This window comes from Dermochelys coriacea, chromosome 17, assembly GCF_009764565.3.
Source record: "Dermochelys coriacea isolate rDerCor1 chromosome 17, rDerCor1.pri.v4, whole genome shotgun sequence".
NCBI classification, from domain to species: domain Eukaryota; kingdom Metazoa; phylum Chordata; order Testudines; family Dermochelyidae; genus Dermochelys; species Dermochelys coriacea.
Window position 1 is genome coordinate 12,030,487 of NC_050084.1, and position 24,635 is coordinate 12,055,121.

Genomic DNA, 24,635 nt, shown 5'->3' on the forward strand with positions numbered 1-24,635 from the left:
AGCTTGATTGCTGTTTGTGTTATTCTCTGTTTAACTATATTAAGTCGGCATTACTGGATTCCCAGATTTTCCCCTGAAGAAGTATTTCTAGCATTGATGGGGAAGTCTGCATTGGTCAAGTGCTCTCAGGTCTACTTACTGAGAAACAGCGACTGAATTAATTTATATACCTGCTATTTATAAGGGTGCTTGTCTCTCTCTCAGTGGAATTGTAGCTATGCTGTTTCTTAAAGTTGTAGTGAGTGCCCAGTGTGCCTTTAATTCTGCCCAGAGCATAGTGCAGCTTCCCATAAATCTTCATTTGTTGAAAGAGCTCTTAATTGTGTGCTTTACTAGTCAATCTATTAAACCATTAAAAAAAAAAACAAAAACAATGCACACAAACTTCAAAATTGCTGCAAAGGCAACTAGCAGAATTACTGGTCCTGGAAGCTGGTTTAACTACAACAAAGTGCAACACAGCCACTTCCTTCTCAGCTGAATGTGTCGTTCATAACCATGGGTCAGATTCTGTGGGTTGGCCAACCAAGAGGAGTTTTCTGCTCTTAATGCCTCTAGGATTTGGTCCTGTATTTTTAAAGACCCAGTGCAAATATGAGTGTTCATGAAAGCAGCTGGACTGATAGCACTAAAGAAAAATGACAACCCTTGATTTAGACCCAAAAAACAGGTGCAAAAGAGGCAACAGCACTGCGCGCTGCCCCCCAGCATCCCACTGTTTTCTCATTCTGTGTTGAAGGGTACAACCACAAAGGGAATGAAATGATACCCTCACTACCAACAAGAGGCGTCGGATGGGAATGAATCAGACACCTTCAGAATCAACCCATAAGCCTCTATCACTTGAGCTAAAAAGAGCCAATATATACTAGGCCCTCATCTTTTATGGGAACAATCCATTAGAGGGGCACATGGCACATTTGAGCTGGGATTTTCAGAAGCGCCTAGGGGATTTGTGCATCCAGGTCCCAGTAAAAGTCACCTTACCCTTGGGCTCCTCCAAAAATCATAATTTAGGGAATAACCTTGCATCCATCAATGTCAGTGGAAAGAGAGCCATTGACTTCAATAGGTACTGGATCATAAGAACAGCAATACTGGGTCAACCCAATGAGCCATCTAGCCCAGTTTCCTGTCTTCCAACAGCGGCCAATTCTGAATGCTTCAGAGCCCTGGTCTACACTAGGCATTGAGGTCGAATTTAGCAGCGTTAAATCGATGTAACCCTGCACCCGTCCACATGACGAAGCCCTTTTTTTCCCCGACTTAAAGGGATCTTAAAATCAATTTCCTTACTCCACCCCCGACAAGAAGATTAGCGCTGAAATCAGTTTTGCTGGGTCGAATTTGGGGTACTGTGGACGCAATTAGATGATACTGGCCTCCGGGAGCTATCCCAAAGTGCTCCATTGTGACTCCTCTGGACAGCACTCTCAACTCAGATGCACTGACCAGGTAGACAGAAAAAGGCCCGCAAACTTTTGAATTTCAGTTTCCTGTTTAGCCAGTGTGGCAAGCTGCAGGTGACCATGCAGAGCTCAATCAGCAGAGGTGATCATGATGGAGTCCCAGAATCGCAAAAGAGTTCCAGCATGGACCGAACGGGAGGTACGGGATCTGATCGCTGTATGAGGAGAGGAGTATATTGTGCTATCAGAACTACATTCCAGTTTTCGAAATGCCAAAACATTTGTGAAAATCTCCCAGGGCATGAAGGACAGAGGCCATAACAGGGACCCGAAGCAGTGCCGCGTGAAACTTAAGGAGCTGAGGCAAGCCTACCAGAAAACCAGAGAGGCCGCTCTGGGTCAGAGTCCCAAACATGCGGCTTCTATGATGAGCTACATGCCATTTTAGGGGGTTCAGCCACCACTACCCCAGCCGTGTTGTTTGACTCCTTCAATGGAGATGGAGGCAACATGGAAGCAGGTTTTGGGGACGAGGAAGACGATGAGGAGGAGGAGGTTGTAGATACCTCACAGCAAACAAGCGGAGAAACTGGTTTTCCCGACAGCCAGGAACTGTTTCTCACCCTGGACTTGGAGCCAGTACCCCCCGAACCCACCCAAGGATGCCTCCCGGACCCGCCAGGCGGAGAAGGACCTCTGGTGAGTTTACCTTTTAAAATACTATACAAGGTTTAAAAGCCAGCATGTTTAATGATTAATTTGCCCTGGCATTCATGGCTCTCCTGGATATACTCCCAAAGCCTTTGCAAAAGGTTTCTGGGGAGGGCAGCCTTATTCCATCCACCATGGTAGGACACTTTATCCCTCCAGGCCAGTAGCACGTACTCGGGAATCATTGTAGAATAAAGCATTGCAGTGTATGTTTGCTGGCGTTCAAACAACATCCGTTCTTTATCTCTCTGTGTTATCCTCAGGAGAGTGATATCATTCATGGTCAGCTGGTTGAAATAGGGTGCTTTTCTTAAGGGGACATTCAGAGGTGCCCGTTCCTGCTGGGCTGTTTGCTTATGGCTGAATAGAAATGTTCCCCGCTGTTAGCCACGCGGTGGGGGGAGGCAAAATGCGACCTTGTAACGAAAGCACATATGCTATGTATGTAATGTTAACAGCAAGGTTTATCGTGAAAGAGCGTACCCATTGTTCTATAAAATGTGTCTTTTCAAATACCACTGTCCCTTTTTTTTTCCTCCACCAGCTGCATGTGTTTCAAGGATCACAGGATCTTCTCCCTCCCAGAGACTAGCGAAGATTAGAAGGTGAAAAAAAAATGCACTCGCGATGAAATGTTCTCTGAGCTCATGCTGTCCTCCCACACTGACAGAGCACAGACGAATGCATGGAGGCAGACAATGTCAGAGTGCAGGAAAGCATAAAATGACCGGGAGGAGAGGTGGCGGGCTGAAGAGAGTAAGTGGTGGGCTGAAGAGAGGGCTGAAGCTGAAAGGTGGCGGCAGCATGATGAGAGGAGGCAGGATTCAATGCTGAGGCTGCTGGAGAATCAAACTAATATGCTCCAGCGTATGGTTGAGCTGCAGGAAAGGCAGCAGGAGCACAGACCGCCGCTACAGCCCCTGTGTAACCAATCGCCCTCCTCCCCAAGTTCCATAGCCTCCTCACCCAGACGCCCAAGAACATGGTGGGGGGGCCCCCCTCCGGCCACCCAGCCACTCCACCCCAGAGCATTGCCCAAGTAACAGAAGGCTGGCATTCAATAAGTTTTAAACTTTTGAAGTGCTGTGTGCCTTGTCCTTCCCTCCTCCACCACCCCTCCTGGGCTACCTTGGTAATTATCCCCCTATTTGTGTGATGAATTAATAAAGAATGCATGAATGTGAAGCAACAAGACTTTATTGCAAGCAGTGATCAAAGGGAGGTGGGGAGGGTGGTTAGCTTACAGAGAAGTAGAGTGAACCAAGGGGCGGGAGGTTTCATCAAGGAGAAACAAACGGAACTTTCACACCGTAGCCTGGCCATTCCTGAAACTGGTTTTCAAAGCTTCTCTGATGCGCACCGCACCCTCCTGTGCTCTTCTAACTGCCCTGGTGTCTGGCTGTGTGTAACCAGCAGCCAGGCAATTTGCCTCAACCTCCCACCCCGCCGTAAACGTATCCCCCTTACTCTCACAGATATTGTGGAGCGCACAGCAAGCAGTAATAACAGTGGGAATATTGGTTTCGCTGAGGTCTAACCCAGTCACTAAACTGCGCCAGCGTGCTTTTAAATGTCCAAATGCACATTCTACCACCATTCTGCACTTGCTCAGCCTGTAGTTGAACAGCTCCTGACTACTCTCCAGGCTTCCTATGTATGGCTTCATGAGCCATGGCATTAAGGGGTAGGCTGGGTCCCCAAGGATAACTATAGGCATTTCAACATCCCCAATGGTTATTTTCCGGAATGGGAAGAAAGTCCCTTCCTACAGCTTTTGAAACAGACCAGAGTTCCTGAAAATGCGAGCGTCATGTACCTTTCCCGACCATCCCACGTTGATGTTGGTGAAACGTCCCTTGTGATCCACCAGTGCTTCCAGCACTATTGAAAAGTACCCCTTGCGGTTTATGTACTCGCCGGCTTGGTACTCCGCTGCCAAAATAGGGATATGGGTTCCGTCTATGGCCCCAGCACAGTTAGGGAATCCCATTGCAGCAAAGCCATCCACTATGACCTGCACATTTCCCACGGTCACTACCCTTGATATCAGCAGATCTTTGTTTGCGTTGGCTACTTGCATCACAGCAGCCCCCACAGTAGATTTGCCCACTCCAAATTGATTCCCGACTGACTGGTAGCTGTCTGGCATTGCAAGCTTCCACAGGGCTATTGCCACTCGCTTCTCAACTGTGAGGGCTGCTCTCATCTTGGTATTCTTGCGCCTCAGGGCAGGGGAAAGCAAGTCACGAAGTTCCATGGAAGTGCCCTTACGCATGCAAAAGTTTCGCAGCCACTGGGAATCGTCCCAGACCTGCAACACTATGCGGTCCCACCAGTCTGTGCTTGTTTCCCGGGCCCAGAATCGGCGTTCCATCACATGAGCCTGCCCCATTAGCACCATGATGCCCACATTGCCAGGGCACGTGCTTTGAGAGAAGTCTGTGTCCATGTCCTCATCACTCTCGTAACCACGCTGACGTCACCTACTCGCCTGGTTTTGCTTTGCCAGGTTCTGGTGCTGCATATACTGCTGGATAATGCGTGTGGTGTTTAATGTGCTCCTAATTGCCAAAGTGATCTGAGCGGGCTCCATGCTTGCCGTGGTCTGGCGTCTGCACAGAAAAAAGGCGCGGAACGATTGTCTGCTGTTGCCCTGACGGAGGGAGGGGCAACTGATGACATGGCTTACAGGGTTGGCTTACAGGGAATTAAAAATCAACGAAGGGGGGTGGCTTTGCAAGAAACTGAATGGCCACCTCAAGAATAAAACTCAAAACCTCAAGGATAGAACTCAAAACTGGGTTTAGTAGGCCGTTGATTTCACAGAGGGAGGGAGGGAGGAGAAAATGAATACAAAACAAATCTGGTCTATTTCTTGTTTTGAGCCACTTCATCTATCTTTATACATCTTGCTGGCAGCAGACTGTGCAGTACGACCGCTAGCCATCGTCACCTTCTGGGTGCTCGGCAGAAGACGGTGCAGCGTGACTGCTGGCCATCATCTTCGCTGGCTGGAGATTAAAAGACAGTGCACTGCCGGTAGGACTCAATCGCCATGAGACGAAACAAGGGAAATGACTGGGCTGAGTCACTCCCATGTTTGCCCAGGCGCCCGGTTAAAAGAGCACCCAGAACTACGTCAACAACGGCTACCAGTCATACTGCACTGTCTGTTGCCAAAAGGCAATAAACTGCTGCTGTGTGGCAATGCAGTACCAAGACCGCCAGCACCCAGGAGACATAAGGTGACTGTTAGCTGAGCGGGATCCATGCTTGCTGCGGTATGGCGTCTGCATAGGTAACTCAAGAAAAAAGGTGCAAAACGATTGTCTGCCCTTGCTTTTACGGAGGGAGGAAGGGAACGGGGACCTGACGATATGTACCCAGAACCACCCGTGACAATGTTTTAGCCCCATCAGGCACTGGGATTTCTACCCAGAATTCAAATGGGCGGTGGAGACTGTGGGAATTGTGGGATAGCTACCCACAGTGCAAAGGTCTGGAAGTCGACGGTTGCCTCGGTCCTGTGGACACAGTGGGCCGACAACATGCACTTAGAGCATTTGTGTGGGGACACATGCACTCGACTGTATAAAAACACTTTCTACAAAACCGACTTCTATAAATTCGACCTAATTTCGTAGTGTAGACATACCCCGAGGGAATAAACAGAACAGGCCATCATTTAGTGATCCATAATCAGGCCATTAGCCAGTGGGTTTCAACCATAAGGGTAGTTTGTACACATTGTCAGCCAAGAGGATATGATTAGACAAGGTGCCAGTCACAGTTATAGTTTGTGTCATACAGATATTAGCCTGAGATCAGCTATTCATTTCTCACAAACCAATGTATGGCTCTCAAATGGTAAAGGCTACACACCAGGGTTGGAGTTAACAGAGAAAATCTGGAGGGGAGCTATGAACTATCCAGCCCCCTCAGGACATGTCTTTAATGAAGACACATGGACTTTAAAAATGCAACCTTATTTTGGCAAACACTGCTGAGTTCTCCAAATAGTCTCTGAAAAGGTAATAAATCAATGCAGCTGTTTAAAAGGGTTTAAGTAGTAACAATGGGTCTGATTCCACAGTTTAGTAGCACCTTACTCCAAAAGCAGTTCCACTGAAGTCAGTGGAACTACTTGTTCACTCTGAGTAAAGGTATCAGAATCCAGCTCTCTATTTTTACAGCTGAAATGATTCCGTTAAAAAATTTTGCCAGCTTTTGTGGGATAAAGCTTTGAATGTAAATGGTTGTATTAATATTTAAATGCTTTTTTTACTGCAGCTATTTCAGAAAATGATATAGTTCCCCATCAAATATATCTTGCACGCTCTTCGCCTTCATTATTTGTGTTTTGCAACTGCTAATCACAGAGTGGAGTTCTAAAATTCCCTAACACAATTCATTCTCTAACAGAAGCACTACATAATTCGCTGCAGTAAACACACAACAATAGGATCTATATGCATTTGGCAGATAATTTCACAGCAGGAAAAAATCAATAGGTAGCTAATCAATAGAACTGAACCTTGCAGTATAACGTGGTGAAGTTGAAGAGGAGAAGATGCATTGAGATGTGTGGCCTAGTTTAATCAGATGAATTTAGCAGGAGGCCAACCGAAGAAAACACCTAACTGGCAGCATGCCTTACAGCTGTTGCTCTAGTTTCTTTTTGATGTAACAAAATACAAAATCTCATTCTGGCATGAGCTGCCTTGTGTGGACATACCATAAGGTCTGATTTTCAGAGGTGCTTATTGCCCACAGCTCCTGTTGACTTAAGCCGGAGTTACAGTTGCTCAGCACCTCTGAAAATAGACCCATAGTGTGCAAAGTCATACACCCCAGCACAGTGAACATTGACTTGAAGCAGGCTACCGTGTTGTGAAAAGCCATTAAAATGTAACTAGATGTTATAAGTAGGCCCACTCTCAAACTACGGTCCAAATAGACCAGTAATCCTCTAAGCCCTGCCTAGTATTCTCCAGAAGAAAGCAAGGTGAGCACCAAGCAATGTGAGACAAGAGGGCTAAGAAGTAGAGGTACCATGGTGGTTTGCAGTCTTACAAAGTAGTCCACAGAACAAAAAAAGAAAAAAAAGATAGGACACCATTGAAATAAGGGAGGGAAGGTCTCATGGTTAAGATGCTGGACTGGGGTTCAGCTCCTGGCTTTGTATCACAGCCTTTCTGCGTGGCCCTGGGTAGGGCATTATGCTCTCTGGGTCTTTGTTCCCCATCTGTAAAATGGAGAGAATAATAATCCTCCGTTTATCTGTCTTGCCTGCTTAGATTGAAAGCTCTTAGAGGCAGGGACCAGACCTTGCTTTTTTTTTGTGCCTAAAACAATGGTGCCATGATCTTAGTGGGAACCTCTGGGAACTATCGAAACAATAAGACAAAATCTAACATCATAATATTGAAGTAAATATATTAAAACTTTGCAGTCAGTGAAGAAAGTCCAGGAATAGTGGCAAATAGTCCAGAGTGACCTGCCTTTATGTGGTCATTAAAAAAAAAAAGTTATCTTCCTTGTGGTGCAACATTGGATCAATTTCTCTCAATAGTCTAACAGTAGAGAGAGGAGGCACATTTACAATTCAGTAAGCATCTCTTGTGAATCCCCGTTGAATCCCTGACTCCAATTGAAATAAATTGCCAAGCAACATGAGGGAGCACTGTATGCCACTGTCAAGGGCAGATGCAAGACAAACTTCTTCCCTCTCTAATTATCTACTTAATAATCTTTAACAACATGCCATTTGGATTGGTTGGTCAACATGCTACTTAACCACTAGCAAAGGAAACACCCAGAAGATAAAGAGAAGAGAAGAGAATCACTAAACAAAGATAATTAATAAATTAATTCCTTCCACAAGCGATTGCTGAAAATATGTATATTTTTTTAAAAATGTGTGTTAGTCTGTAGGAAAAGAAATATCCCTTTCTTTTCCTACAGACTAACACACTCCAGTCCATACTGATCTTTCAGGACAGCTATTTGTAGTAAGAAATGGGGAAAAAGTCTTTTTAAAAAAAGCAGCCTAAAAACACAAACACTCATGGCTCAGAATACATTAAATAAATTGTCTTTGTCGGGGGAACCAGAGAAAAGCCAAATAAATACCATTTAACTAACAATAAAAATGCTTTAAACCACTTGATAATATTTAACCAATCATCTGAAAACCCCCATACTTCATTGGACAAATTTACCAAGTTACTTAAAGGCAAGATTGACACCATTACTTACACTGAACCGTATCTTATGGTGGGATATTGCCTGACGAAGATAACTCCTATTTAAAGTCAGTGGGAGTTCAGAGGTAACATTTTCAAAAAAACCTGTGTATTTGGGAGCCTAAGTCTCATTGAAATTCAAGGCTCCTAAGTCACTTAGGCACTTTTGAAATTTTAGCATGGAGGCTTAACACCTTTATGTCCCTTTGAAAAAAAAAAAAAATCACACACTTACTACCCAAATGGTTCCACTGACTTCAGCAGAACTACTTGTAGAGTACAGTGCTACTTACCTGTAGCAAAGATACCAGAGTCTGGCCCTGAGTAGCGACCTGGCCTGGGAGACAATGACCCTAAAGCCCTTAATGTGTGTCATGGCCATGACAGATATACAACCATAGGCCTTAGTCATACAAGCTATTGTGTGTGGATGGAGTCTTGTACCCAAGCAGAGCCCCAGGTATGAGTATACCCTCTGCCCACAGGGTGCATCTTGCAGAAATAGGCTGAATTATTTTAATACAGGGAAATAGTGAATAGATGTATAACAATGTTAATTGTAATACCAGTTATGCTTTGTGACATTGTAAATGCCATTTGTATCAGGTGTCTCAACAAAAGCAGACAGCTTAAGTGTTGAGGTTTCCTTGTTAACCTAAATATATATACATATAGCAAGTTAAATTTTACCTTGATTTTCTTCCAGCTTCCCAATTGTTTCGATCTGCTCTACCAAGTCATTGGAGTTCCACTGGCTCATTCCTATGAGAATGGCACTTTTCCCTTCCACGACCTCCTCTGCAGCAAGAAAACAGAGAAGAGGGTAAACTGCAGTCACAGGCTGGAGAATAAAGACAGGATTACGTTGTTACCAACTATCCGAGAAATATGTAGCTCATTACGATCCCTAAAGGGAATACACAGCACATAGCATACGCAGGATTCTCTGAGAAGGCTTCCTGCTTACACATCCACAGCAGTTTGTGTTTCCATGCCAAATTCTCTGCATACTGGAAAACCACAGAGGGAAAGGGAATTTAGCAAATCTTTGCTGCTTACTTCTGCAGAATTATTAGCTGACTGAAATAAATATTCATAAATGGTGGAAACCACTTGGCACTTTATACGTGCAAAGCCCTTTATAAATATTGATTGACTAATTCACATTGATTATCTAATTAACAGATCTGGTTGGAAATATTTTTCCTCCCCCATTAAGCAGTTCATTAGGAACTAGGGCTGTCAAGCTATTAAAAAAATTAATCACAATTAATCACTGTTAAACAATAATAGAATACCATTTATTTAAATTTTTTTGATGTTTTCTACATTTTAAAATATATTGATTTTAATTACAACACAGAATACTAAGTGTACAGTGCTCACTTTATATTTATTTTTGATTGTAAATATTTGCACTGTAAAAAAATCAAAATAGCATTTTTCAATTCACCTAATACAAAGTACTGAAGTGCAATCTCTTTACCATGAAAGCTGAACTTACAAATGTAGAATTATGTAAAAAAAAATGCATTCAGAAATAAAACAATGTAAAATTTTAGAGCCTGCTAGTCCACTCAGTCCTACTTCAGACAATCGCTCAGACAAACGAGTTTGGTTACAATTTGCAGGAGATAATGCAGTCCACTTTTTGTTTACAGTGTCACCTGAAAGTGAGAAAAGGCGTTCCCATGGCACTGTTGTAGCTGGCGTCGCAAGATATTTATGTGCCAGGTGCGCTAAAGATTCATATGTCCCTTCATGCTTCAACCACCATTCCAGAGGACACGCGTCCATGCTGATGACGGGTTCTGCTCGATAAATGACCCAAAGCAGAGCGGACCGCCACATGTTCATTTTCATCATCATGAGTCTGATGCCACCAGCAGAAGGTTGATTTTCTTTTTTGGTGGTTTGGGTTCTGTAGTTTCCGTATCTGAGTGTTGCTCTTAAGTCTTCTGAAAGCATGCTCCACACCTCATCCCTCTCAGATTTTGAAAGGCGCTTCAGATTCTTAAACCTTGGGTCGAGTGCTGTAGCTATTTTTAGAAATCTCACATTGGTACCTTCTTTGCATTTTTGTCAAATCTGCTGTGAAAGTGTTCTTAAAACGAACGTGTGCTGAGTCATCATCCGAGACTGCTATAACACGAAATATATGGCAGAATGCGGGTAAAACAGAACAGGAGACATACAATTCTCCCCCAAGGAGTACAGTCACAAATGTAATTAACGTGGCAGGGCGGGGGGCCCTGGGCCCTTTTAAATCACCCAGGCCCCTGGGCAATTGCCCCCCCCACTCCCCATCGGCGGGCCAGAGACTAGGGTTTCTCAAACCTCATTGCACCGTGACCCCCTTCTGACAACAAAAATTACTACATGACCAAGAAGGGGTGACCAAAGCCTGAGCTCCATCGCCCCAGATGGAGGTGGGGGGTCGTCCAAAGCCCAAGGGCTTCAGCCCCAGGCAGGGGGCCTTTAACCTAGCCCTGCTGCCCAGAGCTGAAGCCCTTGGGCTATGGCCCTGGGTGATTGGGCTCGGGCTTCGGCTCTGGGTCCCTAACCCAGCCCTGGCCACCCACTTTGGAGTCCCAACCCACAGTTTGAGAACTGCTGCTGTAGACCATGATGCACTCCTTGGCAGCCTTTTTTACTCAACTTTGATGGCTTGACAAGATTTAATTGTACTCCTTTGGGCAGGCAATGTGTTTTTTATTCTAGATTTGTAAAGGGCACTGTAAAATTATGTCACATAAGCAATAATAAAAATAATTTATCTAGGTCCATAACGTGTGCCACAGTGTTTTATCTCGTTGGACCGACCTAACACTTGGTAAAGCAACCCACATCCTTTCATGTATTTATACCTGCTCCTGTATCTTTTACCTCATACATCTGATGAAGTGGGTTCTAGCCCACGAAAGCTTATGCCCAAATAAATCTGTTAGTCTCTAAGGTGCCACAAGGGCTCCTCTTATTGTTTTGTTTTTTGTTTTTTTTTTTTCTAAACAGTGTTTTGTAGTTGCTCTTCGTGCTTATACAAAAGAACATAATCCCTGCTCCAAGGAGAACACTGGCTAATGATAGGAATGGGAACAGACCATGTGAAAGAGCCTTACAGAAAGTGTCTAGTCATTATAGCTGAAATGGGTTTTCGGAAGCTCCTTGAAGAGCAGAGAAGCTGCATGCCTAGCCAAGAACAAGGAGAGACCTGAAGGACTACATGTAGGTGAGTAATAGGAGGCAATCAGGATAGAGGTTTGCACAGACCTGCAGGAGAGAGAGAGAGAGAGCGCGCGCGCGCGTGTGTATATATATATATAAAAGGAATCATTCAGACAGCCTTGAAACTAAATAGAATCTTGGACGTTATGAAGTAAGAGGGGGAATGCAGTGCAGGGATTTGGGTTGTGGCGAGGGGAAGGAGAAGCCAGACCTGGGTGGAGTTGTGGTACAAGACGATCATCATCCTGGCTGGAATAGAGGACATACAAGAAAGAAGAGGGGAGGTCTCAAGCTCGGTCTACACTTAAAAACTAAGGTTTGCCATAGCTATGGCAATCAGGGATGCAAAGAATTCACATCCCTGAGCACTATTACTATGCCGACCTAACCCCCCCGTGTAGACATGGCTAGGTCAATGAGAGAATGCTTCCATGAGTTTAGCTATCACCACTTGAGAAAGCAGAGCTGCTACAGCAATGAAAAAACCCTTCCATCATTGTAGTTTATATCTATACTACAGGGTTACAGTGGCATAGAGCTGTAGCTAGGCAACTATAGCCAGTAGCCCCCATAGTGTAGACAAGCCCTAGAGTAAGAAGGTGCAAAAGTCTAGGGAGGAGAGGATTAGAGCCTGGACTAAAGTGCTGTTAGTAAGGGTTTTTGTTCTGTATCCATATTACAGCATTGGAGATTTAAAAAGTGCTTCACAGACATTAGTTAATCCTCATAAAAGCCCTGTAAGGTAGGCCATTGCAAGTATGATTATCCCCACTTTGCAATTGGAATTGATGAATTCAGCAGACATTTTACAGGAAGAAATGGGGGGATTTGGCAGTGGCCTGGATGAGAAGGGAGAAGAGAAGATGCCCCCAAGGTTTCAGTCCTGGGACACAGAAAGGATGTGTATGTTGTGAACTTTTCCCTGTTGGACTGACATTAACCTTTGAATGGCTCCCTCCTCTGAAAAAGTGGTCAGTAATTAATGAGAGATCTAAGCGCTCTTCAGTTATTTTAAATGAAGACTGTGGTCAGGTTCTGCTCTTGGTTCCCCCACTGTAAATCTGGGATAATTCCACTGAAGTCAGCTGGATTTACATCAGTCTAACTCCGGTTATGTTCCCTGCTCGACTCTGAATTCTCTGTCTAGGTTCTTTCTTTTAACCCCAATTAATGTAGCATCTTACATATACATTTATTCTTACAAAAATCACCCTAGTGAAGTTTAATCCCATTTTACAGGTGGGAAAATGAGACACAGAGAGATTAAGTAACCTGCCAAAGGTCACACAAAGACTGTGGAAAAGCCACACACTGAAAGCAGATTTTTCAAGCCGTAATTAAGTGCCTTAACTACAAGACAATTCTTCAAATCATATAATCACCAGTATACTTGAATATACAACAGGTGTACTAGTCAAACACATGTTAACACATTAAAGGCTATGCTAGAAAGTTTTGCTGCTTTAACTACACTGGCATGGGTAAAGCAGAACACAGCCCCCCAGTGTGGATGCAGTTATACTGGTATATTACTAATATTTATGGTATAAAATGCTTTTACCGGTATAAGCTTATTCCATTTCAGGAAAGAAAATAAGCTATATTGGTAATAATACCCTTTATTCGGGTATAACTGAATCCACACTAGGGCTTATACTGGTATGATTTTGTTATGCCGCTAATGGATATTATACCCAGGTATAAACTTTTCTAGTATAGAAAAATTCTAAGTAAAATTCTCTCTCTAAAGTTTTTAACCCATCATGAAAATTCAGGCATTTCAATGCTAAAAAATCATAGAAACTGTACTTCAGATATCACTGTTCTGGAATTTTGACGTCAGAACATTAATTTCTGGAAGAAGAAAAAAAAAGGTGTTGGGGGGGGGGGAAAATGGGCCCACCAAACCAGTTCTCATACAAATTTCAAGCATGTTTTATCCTTTCATCAAAAACCATCTGTGCTACATGAGCTATTAAACTTTTATCTGACAGCACAGAAGAGATTATGGAATCGCACAGCCCTGCCGCACAGCAAATGAGTTCCGTTAGAGGATGTGTTCTTTTATCAGGGGCTCATCTCAAAACGGGGCTGGGAAGCACAGACAAAAATGGAACGTTGCAGAAGTTCTCCTTTAATAGGCTTAGAAATCTGTAGGAAAACATTTCCATTTGGTTTACCAGCTGTTGAGGAAGTGGGGTGTATTAGTCCCTTCTGAACAAACTTATTTAAAAGCATTTCACTGTGGATTTATACAGGTTGTCAATGTAGACTATGTGCTTAGTATGAATACAGGAGAATACAAATGTAAAATGGAGGATTGGGAGTTCTTTCTTTGTCAAGATGATGATTCAGATAATGGGCCCTGGGTAATACTGTGGATTACAAATAAAGGTTCAGCAAGACTAACCAGTGCAGAATTGGGCCAGGAGATTCCAGGATACACGATCTAAATTTAAACCAACTTCAGCTTTACATTTCAAACATTTTTAAAAGGAAACTCATTCCCTGGCTCTTCAAATGCAAACACAGATAGTGCCTTGTACCTGGTCTGTTTGATAGTGGTAGGTCTATTTGGAAGTAAAGCATTTAAAAAAAAAATTTGTGGAGTACTGAAGAAAAAAAAATCCATCTATTAAGGTTTCATACTGTCATTCATCACCATAGTATCTGATCTCCTGCTGACCAAGAGGTCACCCAGACCTGGCCTCTTTGTACAGACCGATGGCCAGCCTCCAATCATCAGCAGGACCGATACTAATCATGAAGTCTTTAGTGGACTTCAGAAATCTCTGGCAGTCTTTTGCAGGTAAAAATTCTACTTGGGCTAGCTTTTGTTTGGTTTTAATTTTATTAAATTTACCCTTTTCTCTAAAGGTTGTTTTGTTTCGGGAGTTTTTCTTTAGTTGTTTGGTTGGGGGGGTTTAGGGTGGGAGGTGTTGGTTGTGGGGGGGAGTTTGGATAGAAGGGGCTGTCAACATTGCGAGTTTGCAGTGTTGTTGCTGTAGATGTGTTGGTCCCAGAATATGTAGGACATTGCGAGTTTGCAGTGTTGTGATGTTAGATGTGTTGGTCCCAGAGACAAGGTGGGTGAGGTAATATCTTTTTTTGGACCAACTTCTGTTCATGAAAAAGACAAGCTTTTGAGTTGACATAGCTTACTCTGTGTAAGCTTGAAAGTTTGTCTTGGTGGATTGCCCTTAGGCTGACTAGAACTATCTGAATCAAAAGCTTCAGATTCTTAAGAACATAAAAACGGTCATGTTGGGTCACACCAAAGGTCCACCTAGCCCAGTATTCTGTCTTCCAACGGTGGCAAATCCCAGGTGCTGCAGACAGAACAGGCAATCAGCAAGTGATCCATCCCCTATTCCCAGCTTCTGGCAAACAGAGGCTAGGGACACCATCCCTCCCAATCCTTAGGTTAGGCTTTGAGTAGCTGGAAATGTCTAGGGACGGATGTCCAAGCCACATCCCTTGTGGTTCGGGGTCAAAAATTGGTGGGGTTGCATAGAAATCACTATAGGAACTCTATGCCACCTGAGGAAGTTCCCTTTATTGGGACAATCTACAAGTATCTCTTTAAGATGGGTTTAAATCCTTCTTTGCACTGCCTGAACTGTGGTGTGGCATTATCATTTCACAAATATGTCAGAAAGATGCTAAGAAGTAGTGTGCTAAAGAGAAAATAGACAGTTGTAAAACTATTTGAGCATTAGAGCTAGTATTATTTTATCATTGTAATCCACTAAGCCAACCATTCCAGATGGCCCTAATGTTTAATATTGAGATAAAGTAAGATGAAGAGATCACAGACTTTCATACTTATTTTTATTAGATTTTGCAATGGACAGAAAGCATTTATTGCAGTCTGGAATATGATGGAATTTAACAAGATGCACTGGCTCTCAACATGAGCCATACTGTGACCCTATATCACAGCACAAAGTAGTTTTGAGACACATGCCCTTTCCATAAGTGTTGGGATCCTGACTCCTATCTAGCTGTAAAGGAAAGGGGGAAGCATGCACCCTGAAAGATATTTCCAAGCCCCAGGTTGAAAGTTCATGAACTGGTTAAATGTTAGGTTTCAGAGTAGCAGCCGTGTTAGTCTGTATTTGCAAAAGAAAAGGAGTACTTCTGGCACCTTAGAGACTAAAATTTATTTTTGCGAATACAGACTAACACAGCTGCTACTCTGAAACATGGGGAAATAGTTTTACTTTGTGTAATGACTCATCCATTCCCAGTCTCTATTCAAGCCTAAGTTAATTGTATCCAGTTTGCAAATTAATTCCAATTCAGCAGTCTCTCCTTGGAGTCTGTTTTTGAAGCTTTTTTGTTGAAGGATAGCCACTCTTAGGTCTGTAATCAAATGACCAGAGAGATTGAAGTGTTCTCCGACTGGTTTTTGAATGTTATAATTCTTGACGTCTGATTTGTGTCCATTCATTCTTTTACGTAGAGACTGTCCAGTTTGGCCAATGTACATGGCAGAGGGGCATTGCTGGCACATGATGGCATATATCACATTGGTAGATGCGCAGGTGAACGAGCCTCTGATAGTGTGGCTGATGTGATTAGGCCCTATGATGGTGTCCCCTGAATAGATATGTGGACAGAGTTGGCAACGGGCTTTGTTGCAAGGATAGGTTCCTGGGTTAGTGGTTCTGTTGTGTGGTGTGTGGTTGCTGGTGAGTATTTGCTTCAGATTGGGGGGCTGTCTGTAAGCAAGGACTGGCCTGTCTCCCAAGATCTGTGAGAGTGATGGGTCGTCCTTCAGGATAGGTTGTAGATCCTTGATGATGCGTTGGAGAGGTTTTAGTTGGGGGCTGAAGGTGATGGCTAGTGGCGTTCTGTTATTTTCTTTGTTGGGCCTGTCCTGTAGTAGGTGACTTCTGGGTACTGAGTACTTGAACAGAGACTGGGAATGGATGAGTCATTACACAAAGTAAAACTATTTCCCCATGTTATTTCTCCCCCCCCCCACTGTTCCTCAGATATTCTTGTTAATTGCTGGAAATAGCCTACCTTGCTTGTCACCATGAAAGGTTTTCCTCCTTCCCCCCCCCCGCTGCTAGTGATGGCTTATCTTAAGTGATCACTCTCCTGCTTTTATTTCTCCTTACAGTGTGTATGATAAACCCATTGTTTCATGTTCTCTGTGTGTGTATATCAATCTCCCCTCTGTTTTTTCCACCAAATGCATCCGATGAAGTGAGCTGTAGCTCACGAAAGCTTACGCGCTAATAAATTTGTTAGTCTCTAAGGTGCCACAAGTACTCCTTTTCTTTTTGGTTAAATGTTGAAATCCCAATATAAAATATTGGATTTACCTTTTGCAAACCAGAGTCCTGATGGCCCTGCTACGCAACTGGAAGCTTTTTGCACATTTAGAGTGGAAAATTCCCTGATCTGGGACACACTTCAGTCATGACTCAACTCTAACTCAGTTCTTTTCATCCCGTTTACTAGATGAACAATATCACAGAGAACAGAGGGGAGACAAGCACAGGGGAGGGAAAGAAAGCGAACATTCTCTATAGCCACAATTTCAACAAGTCTATGGACCTGATTCTCCACCTCACATCAGCTTTATACAAAGGCAATTCCACTGACTCCAACAGAGTTATCTATCTCCCATTCATGCTTTGAGCTGGGGTGTAATTCCCAGCTCAAGACGACATACCTTTGGTATAAAGCATATCTACGGCAGCACAAGGGACCAGTCAGCCTGAGTTACATACCCCTCCAAGACACTAGGCATGCACTCTGGGCAGCTAGCCCTGCCTGGCACTTATACCACATGGCTACACTCTGTTTTTAGCATGCTAGCTCGATCAAAGCTAGTAGGGGTATGTCTCCTTGACCTGAGAATCAAAGTGTAGATACACCCACTGGCATAAGTGAGAGAAAAGTCAGGCCTCTGTTGTTTGTACAGGCTGAATACCAACAAAGGGCACTCTTCACACTCCTCAGCAAGAGCATGTAGCATCATCATGAGAATATTAAAATTGTCCACAGAGAATGAAGACTTACAAGGTGATTTAGAGAAGTCCCATGTCAAAGGATATGTCTACGCTGCAGATCAAGGTGTGACTGCAGCCTGGGTAAACATACCCTGGCTAGCTTCACCCAAACTAGCATTACTAAAAATAGCTTGATTGATGTGTCAGTGCAGGCTTCAGCATGGGCTGTACATGCACACCGGGGACCCTAGAGACACACTCACATCACCAGCATGTGACGAAGCTTGTGCCACTCTGTCTACACTGCTGGTTTTAGCAATGCTAGCATGGGTAAAGCTAAAGTACATCCGTCCAAGCTGCAAATACACCTCAGACTGCAGTGTACCCCTATCCAAAGAGGCTTTGGCCCCGTTTCCGAAGGTTACTCAGCAACTACAATGTCCATCAGTGTCAGTGGAGCTGGGGTGGCTGGCACTTCCGAAAACCAAACCACTCCTCTTTCCCCCTTACCTTCTCTTTGCACTTTGGACCAAAAGTCATTTAAGGTGGAGATTTTCCAAAGGTGGCCAAGTGCTGGCTCACTGAAGAAATACCGAAATATACTCTCTTCTCCACTGTTCCAAATAAAACTTGCAACTGCATAAAAGACAATCTAATTTACAACACTGATTTTGTTTCACTGCGTAGGAGATTGCTGTTTAGAACCACTTCCCCTGACCAGTGAACTATGTGAAGTAGGTCCTGGGGGAATTTATATAACAGGACATGGACAACGATATAAAGCATCTCTGCCCCTTCCATAGGATTCAATTTGTCTTTTGCTTTTATTGTTCCTTCCAACAGCTTCTCAGATTCCTTGAACATTCATTCTTCCGTGACAAACTTTCTCCATGATCCACAGCAGGGATGTAGCAGCAGATGGCTATGCACTTTTCTGATGTTATGTACAATTAGCTGTGTATAAGGAGTTCATTGCAGGTTCAGGGACTGGAATTTAATAATACATGTATGAAAATATTAATCCAAATAGACATCTATATGGAAAGGATACTCCACATGTGAACAAAGTGGATACAAACAAGATAGTTACACAAAGTAAGTTATCATTTCAAAATGAGACACGAAAATAGAATATAGCTACCCCTTTGTGTTCCATCCCAATGAGCTGTGATATCATTTCACACAGTGTGAAAAGAATACATGTCAGGATGACCTGACTTGAATGCAACATCAAGAATACAAAAGAAAAACACACATCCTAGGATACGTTACTGGCTACAGTTAGGGTCCAAACTCCGGCCCCAGGTCAGAAGTCCATCCCTATTCATCAAAGCACTTTACCATATGCTTAAAACGTAAGGCACATGCTGCTTCTCTGAATAGGGATGGACAAAAGCACGGCTTAAATGTTTTGCTGTCATGGGATAAGAGGGAAGGTCCTCTCATGGATTGCTAACTGGTTAAAAGATAGGAAACAAACGGTAGGAAGAAATGGTCAGTTTACAGAAGAGAGAGGTAAATAGTGGTATCTCCCAGGGGTCTGTACTGGAACCAGTCCTATTCAACATAGTCATAAATACTGGAAAAAGAGGTCAACAGAGAGGTAGCAAAATTTGCAGAAGATACAAAATTACTCGAGATAGTAGTCTGCCTGGGACTTAACTAAGAGCTACAAAAGGATCTCACAAAACTGGGTGACTGGGCAACAAAACGGCAGATGAAATTCAATGTTGATAAATGCAAGTAATGCACATTGGAAAACATAAATCCCAATTATACATATAAAATGATGGGGTCTAAATTAGCTGTTACCACTCAAGAAAGATCTGGGAGTCATTGTGGATAGTTCTCTGAAAACATCCGACCCTTCATCTTGCAATGTCTATGGCTCTCAAGAAAGCTAGGTGGACCTTTGGTCTGATCCAGTATGGCTGTTCTTATGTTCTTAAGCATTATGCATTACAGTTTGTTTTGGGGTAGGATGGGAACAGTCCCAAAAGTAAACCAGTTAGGCCCAAACCTGTAAATACATAAACATACGTATAGATTTGCTTACACAAGCAGTCTCACTGAAGTCAACGGTACTGCACACCCGATTACGTGCTTACAGGCATAGGGCTGTTCAGATCAGATGTTGCTAGACAGAAAACTCTTGCTTTTGCAACTGGCTTCTGCCAGGTAGGTTTTGAACACTGTTCTGTTTATATCTGAACAGCTTCACTTGAGGCAACTCCGCAGTACACATATGAAGGACTAAACTGGCAAGGATATAGATAATTATATATTTTGAGTCAAGGAATATCCAGGAAGTGGAACATCAGTAATTAAACACATACTTGGAAAGTACCCGACATCAATGGAAATCTACATAATAGTTTCCAGCACTCAGACATCTAGAACAACAGAATAAACAGACACGAAAACATTTCAGATTCTGTAAGCAGAAAACAATGGATGCAGAAACAACAGTGATTAAAATGCATTTAATCTCTTTGGTGAATGTGTTACATTTGCAGGTGGTAAGATACTACAGCTATCAGCTCTCATCTGATAGGTGCAGGTCACACAAAATTTCTACTGGCTTTAGTGATTTGTCTCTGCACCCCTGGGATCAATTCTGTAGCATTTATAGGGACTTGAAAATAGGGAGATAATAAAGAAAGTTTAAAGATGTAATACACAGTATTCCAAACTCCAGTTGTTAAAAAAATCAAGAGTCAGGCCTCAAAAGCATGAGGAAAGCAAGCAAAAAATACGTTTGGGGCTTGTTTTATCTGTCTTCTAGTTTCTATCTGTCTTCTAGATCTGGGTGAATAACTGCTTTTTGATTCATTGGAAATTTTGAAAAATAGGGATAAGTGTTTCAGGTTGGACAAAAGACGTTTGTGATTTTCAGTAGATCGGAACGCTGGAAAAGAAAGTAGTTTGGGGTCAAATTAAACATTTCATTTCAATATCAAGAATCTTTTGTGTTTTTTATTTTTGAAAAATAAAATAAAAAAATTCAAAACAAAAGGTTACTTTGAACCAAAAATTAAATAATTTTGATTTTTTTCTCATTTTTTCCTAGAGCAAACAAATCAGCAAAACTGACACAAATTCACGTAACATTGAGGTGCCACCAAATCTTCACGTGTCACCAGAAAAGAGTTTTGGTCAAAAAATTTCACCCCGCTCTATTTAAGATGCACTTGGGTCACATTTTTCAGCTTTTCTCTGGATTCAGAAGGGAAGGAAACTTGCTTTTAAAAAAAATTAAAGCTGAGATTCTCTTCTAATCATGAGAGTTCAGGAGCACAGGCTTTAAGAAAAATACTAACTATCATGAAACTCACAATTAAGACAAGGTATGAAAACACTGGATACAATATAGTCTCGCTCATTTAATTGTGCTCATGATTTGTAAACTCTATAAGGATTAAAGAATTTTGTGAATTATCAACAAAAAAAAATAAAAGATTACCATATCACAAAATGGACATTTTTCACCTGACAAGTTTAGTTCAGATTCCTTTTTGATTCTTCATAGTACAACCATGATTTTGTAGTAATGATGAAGTCTCAAGGTACATGTACACTGGAGCTCATGTACACATGTCCGAACTAGTTCTGATCTAGCTAGCTCAGGTACTGGTAGCAGTAAAGCTGATTCTGCCTGAAACTCTTGGTAATTACTCAGCCACGTAGTCCACTCTGAAACCCATGTTGCCACGGCTTCACTGCTATCGGTATCCGAGCTAGCTAGACTAAAGCTAGCTCAGGACCGATACGTCCACACGAGCTGACATCATAGCCCATAATTGCAACATAAACATTCCTCGGTAACTTGAGACTTCTCTTCTACACTACGCTATCAAATTAGGATTTTGGTAACTATTCCCAGCTTTGCAAAAGTGAGGTTCAACATTTTATAGTCAAAAATCAAATGACATCAAAGGAGATCAAATGAAGATCTCAATAGAATAGGAATGAAAATTACTATGCAGCCTAAATATTTCCGGTTTCTTTTCATAATTTTCATCATCATTTCCCCCCCACAACTCCTCCTCTACCCCCCACCCCCACGCTTTTCAAAGAGTACTGCACTCAACCCATATAACTCTAAAGGAACACTGAAAACTACTGGATATTTCGGTGAGCAGTACATTGATGGCATAGCCTGACATAAAAGAAAGGAGACAATGCAAACTGAGCGATATCTGTTTTATAAATAAATGCAGCCCAGTTCAACCTTATACAGCATAGTGCTCCAACTCTCTGCGACAATCCATTAAATACTCTTTTCTACCTTACAACAACATTTCACAACGTATTTCAGAAAGCAATCAATGTGCTAAAAATAAATTGTGGAAGTGGAAAGGTGGACTAGCTGATCTCTAGCTGTCTGCTGTCTACTCTGAGAATTACAGCCTCGCCTTTGTTTGAAAAAGGCAATTTGTACAGCTGCCTGCTTGCTGTCTGTTCCTGAGACAGAGTGACAGGAATCTGTCCATAATTTAGATTTGATATATAGTAGAAAAAAGCTAAAGCGGAACTATGAGAAAACAAGAGCCCTATTTCTTTAGAGGCCGATAGTACAGTGGATTCAAGGTGGAGATGAGCAAAATTTGGAATTTCTACCTTGGAATTTCCTACAATAAACATTTCATCATTTGTTTTTGCCCCAAATCAGGACAAAACATTAAAATTTGAAAATGTTCATGAAATGGTAATTCCAGAAATGTCAAAATGTTTTGTTTCAATATTTTTAATAGAAATATTTCAAGACTCCTAACATTGTAATATTTCATATCAGTTTATTGAACTGACTCAAAACACTTAATTTCGAGTCACTTCAGTATTAAACTGCATTTTCCCCAAATTGCCATATGGGAATAGTTTCACTTCAAATTTTTCATTGAAAATAAAGTTTCAAACTAGATGAAAAATATTAGAAAAATGCCCGCTATAGTTCAAAAAGCAGTTTTTATTTTAAATCTAATATATTGAGGCAAAAATTTCAAACAGCCTTTTAAGGGACATGGATTTGCATGACAGGCTTATACAGCGGGTGCTAACATTCCACCTAGAGCTGAGTAACTTTTTTCACACAAAAGATTTTCAAAGAAAATTACAGATTTGGCAATTTGTGTTTAGCTTTTGCCAAATTGTTTTAGGTTAAAAAAAAAACCCCTTAAAATGTAAAATACTTTATTTTGACACTTCAAAATGAAACATTAATTTTCAGTCAAAAGAACTTTTTATTTCAGAATTTCCTTTAATTAATAATTAAAAACAACCAAAAACCATTTTAAAATGGCCAAAGCCAAAATGTTTTGTTTTACCCAAAACACTTTTTCGGAATTGTCAACAAAGTGAAAAATCCACCATTTGTACAGCTCTAGTTCCACCCCATAACCAGAGGAGACACTAAAAGGAAACCAATGAAACCACAAAATTGCATATAATGCATCCAGCTGAGGTTAGAACAGATAAAAAGCCAATTGAACAAAAAGCAATTCTCTTTCGGCTTTACTTTAAAACACACCTCTTTAGTTGCCAAATAGTACATTCTTATCAAAGTCAAGATCTCTGTTATACATTGTGTGCAAAATGGATTAAACATAAAACTAATTAAGATAAAACAATGATGCGCTACAGAGGCTTTCAGCATCAACTTGTTCAATGCTGCCATGGCTTGATGTGGAATTCTAGCGTCCCTCACCTCACGTGTTCCAAATACAATACACAGAGTTCTTCAGGGCAGCAAAAACAGATCCTGACCTCAGATTCTTGCTGATAATGGGCTTAAATCCAATGCTTGAAGTCAATTAAAAGATTCTCCCATTGACTTCAATGGGCATGTGATTAGGCAAAAATAACATCTGGTGTCTTAATTTTCTAAGTCCATCATTGCTGCAACAACAACAACAAAAACCAACCTATGGTCTGGACTAACAAAATGACTACCATTTGGAGCTATGATGCTTTTGTCTTGCAAGAGTCTTCATCTCTCAGAGTTATTGTTTCAGGCTCTTTTCAAACTCAGGCATATTCTGCTGCATTGGTTAAACTCATGTCAGGATTCCAAGGTTTTTCTTTGTGTCTAGAACAACTAGAGGCTTATTCTGTTTTTATTTTTAAACGCATAAACTGAAAGTTCTGAAATACAACTAGGAGTTCTGTCTATGCACTCTCATCTAGCCCTTCTTACTCCCTTGGGATGATGTCCTACACTTTGGAAAACATTGTCATAGCATTTATTATTAGAGCTATGAGAAGAACTGAATTTTCAGTTTGCTGGCTGAACCAAAGAAAAAATTGTTCAAATTTTGGGCAAACTTAAAACGGTTTTTAAAAAACTTATTTTTGGTCAAATGAAATATTTAGCTTTATTGTTTGAGAGTTTGGATTTGGATTTTTTGTTTTTACCTTTTTAAAATTAAAATGGAAGTAAAATTGGAAATGAAAAGTCTTTCCAAATAGAAAATTCAAAATTTTGTTTCAAAAATATCAAAACAAGATGTTTGGATTTTTTCCACAGTTTTGTTGGGGTTTTTTGTTTTGTTTTGTTTCTTGACAGAAAGATTTCAGCAAATTCAATACAAATTCCCAAAATGTTTCGGTCAACCTGAACCTGCATTTTTTGTTGAAAAAAGTTTCAGTCAAAACATTTCACCCAGCTCTATTTATATTACCAAAATAAAAATTCATTATAGTTTACAGGACAGGCAGGTCATTTTAAAAAATGACTTTCATTTCTGCATGAAAAATCACAAAGCAAAAATATCGTGAAAGCCTGGCAGGTTTACCTAGGGGCAATAAAATCTTTATAAAGGTTCCTTTGGTTCAGAAAAGGGTAAATCTTAGGCAACTTGCTGAGTTCAATCAGTTCAGTCCTCACAAAGCATTCAGCACAGCCAACCAATTAAAATGGTCACGGAAAGCATTTCAAGATGACATGGAGATATCTAAAGCCAGCCAGCAAGACCAGATTTAAAAAAATATAAATGAAAGTTGCATGCACAAGAAAATAATTATACAGTAAGGTAAAAATCGGATGAAAAATAATCTGGGTTTAAAACAATAAATGTATC

General features: G+C 41.6%; 1 protein-coding gene across 1 annotated transcript in view; it reads right to left on the reverse strand.

The window, feature by feature from the left end:
- The window catches only part of PITPNM3 (PITPNM family member 3), a 348,983-nt gene that overhangs the window by 196,206 nt on the left and 128,142 nt on the right, over nt 1-24,635 (reverse strand). Inside the window, 1 exon segment of the mRNA XM_043499395.1 lies at nt 9,056-9,163. Within this exon segment, the coding sequence (XP_043355330.1) occupies nt 9,056-9,163 (108 nt within the window).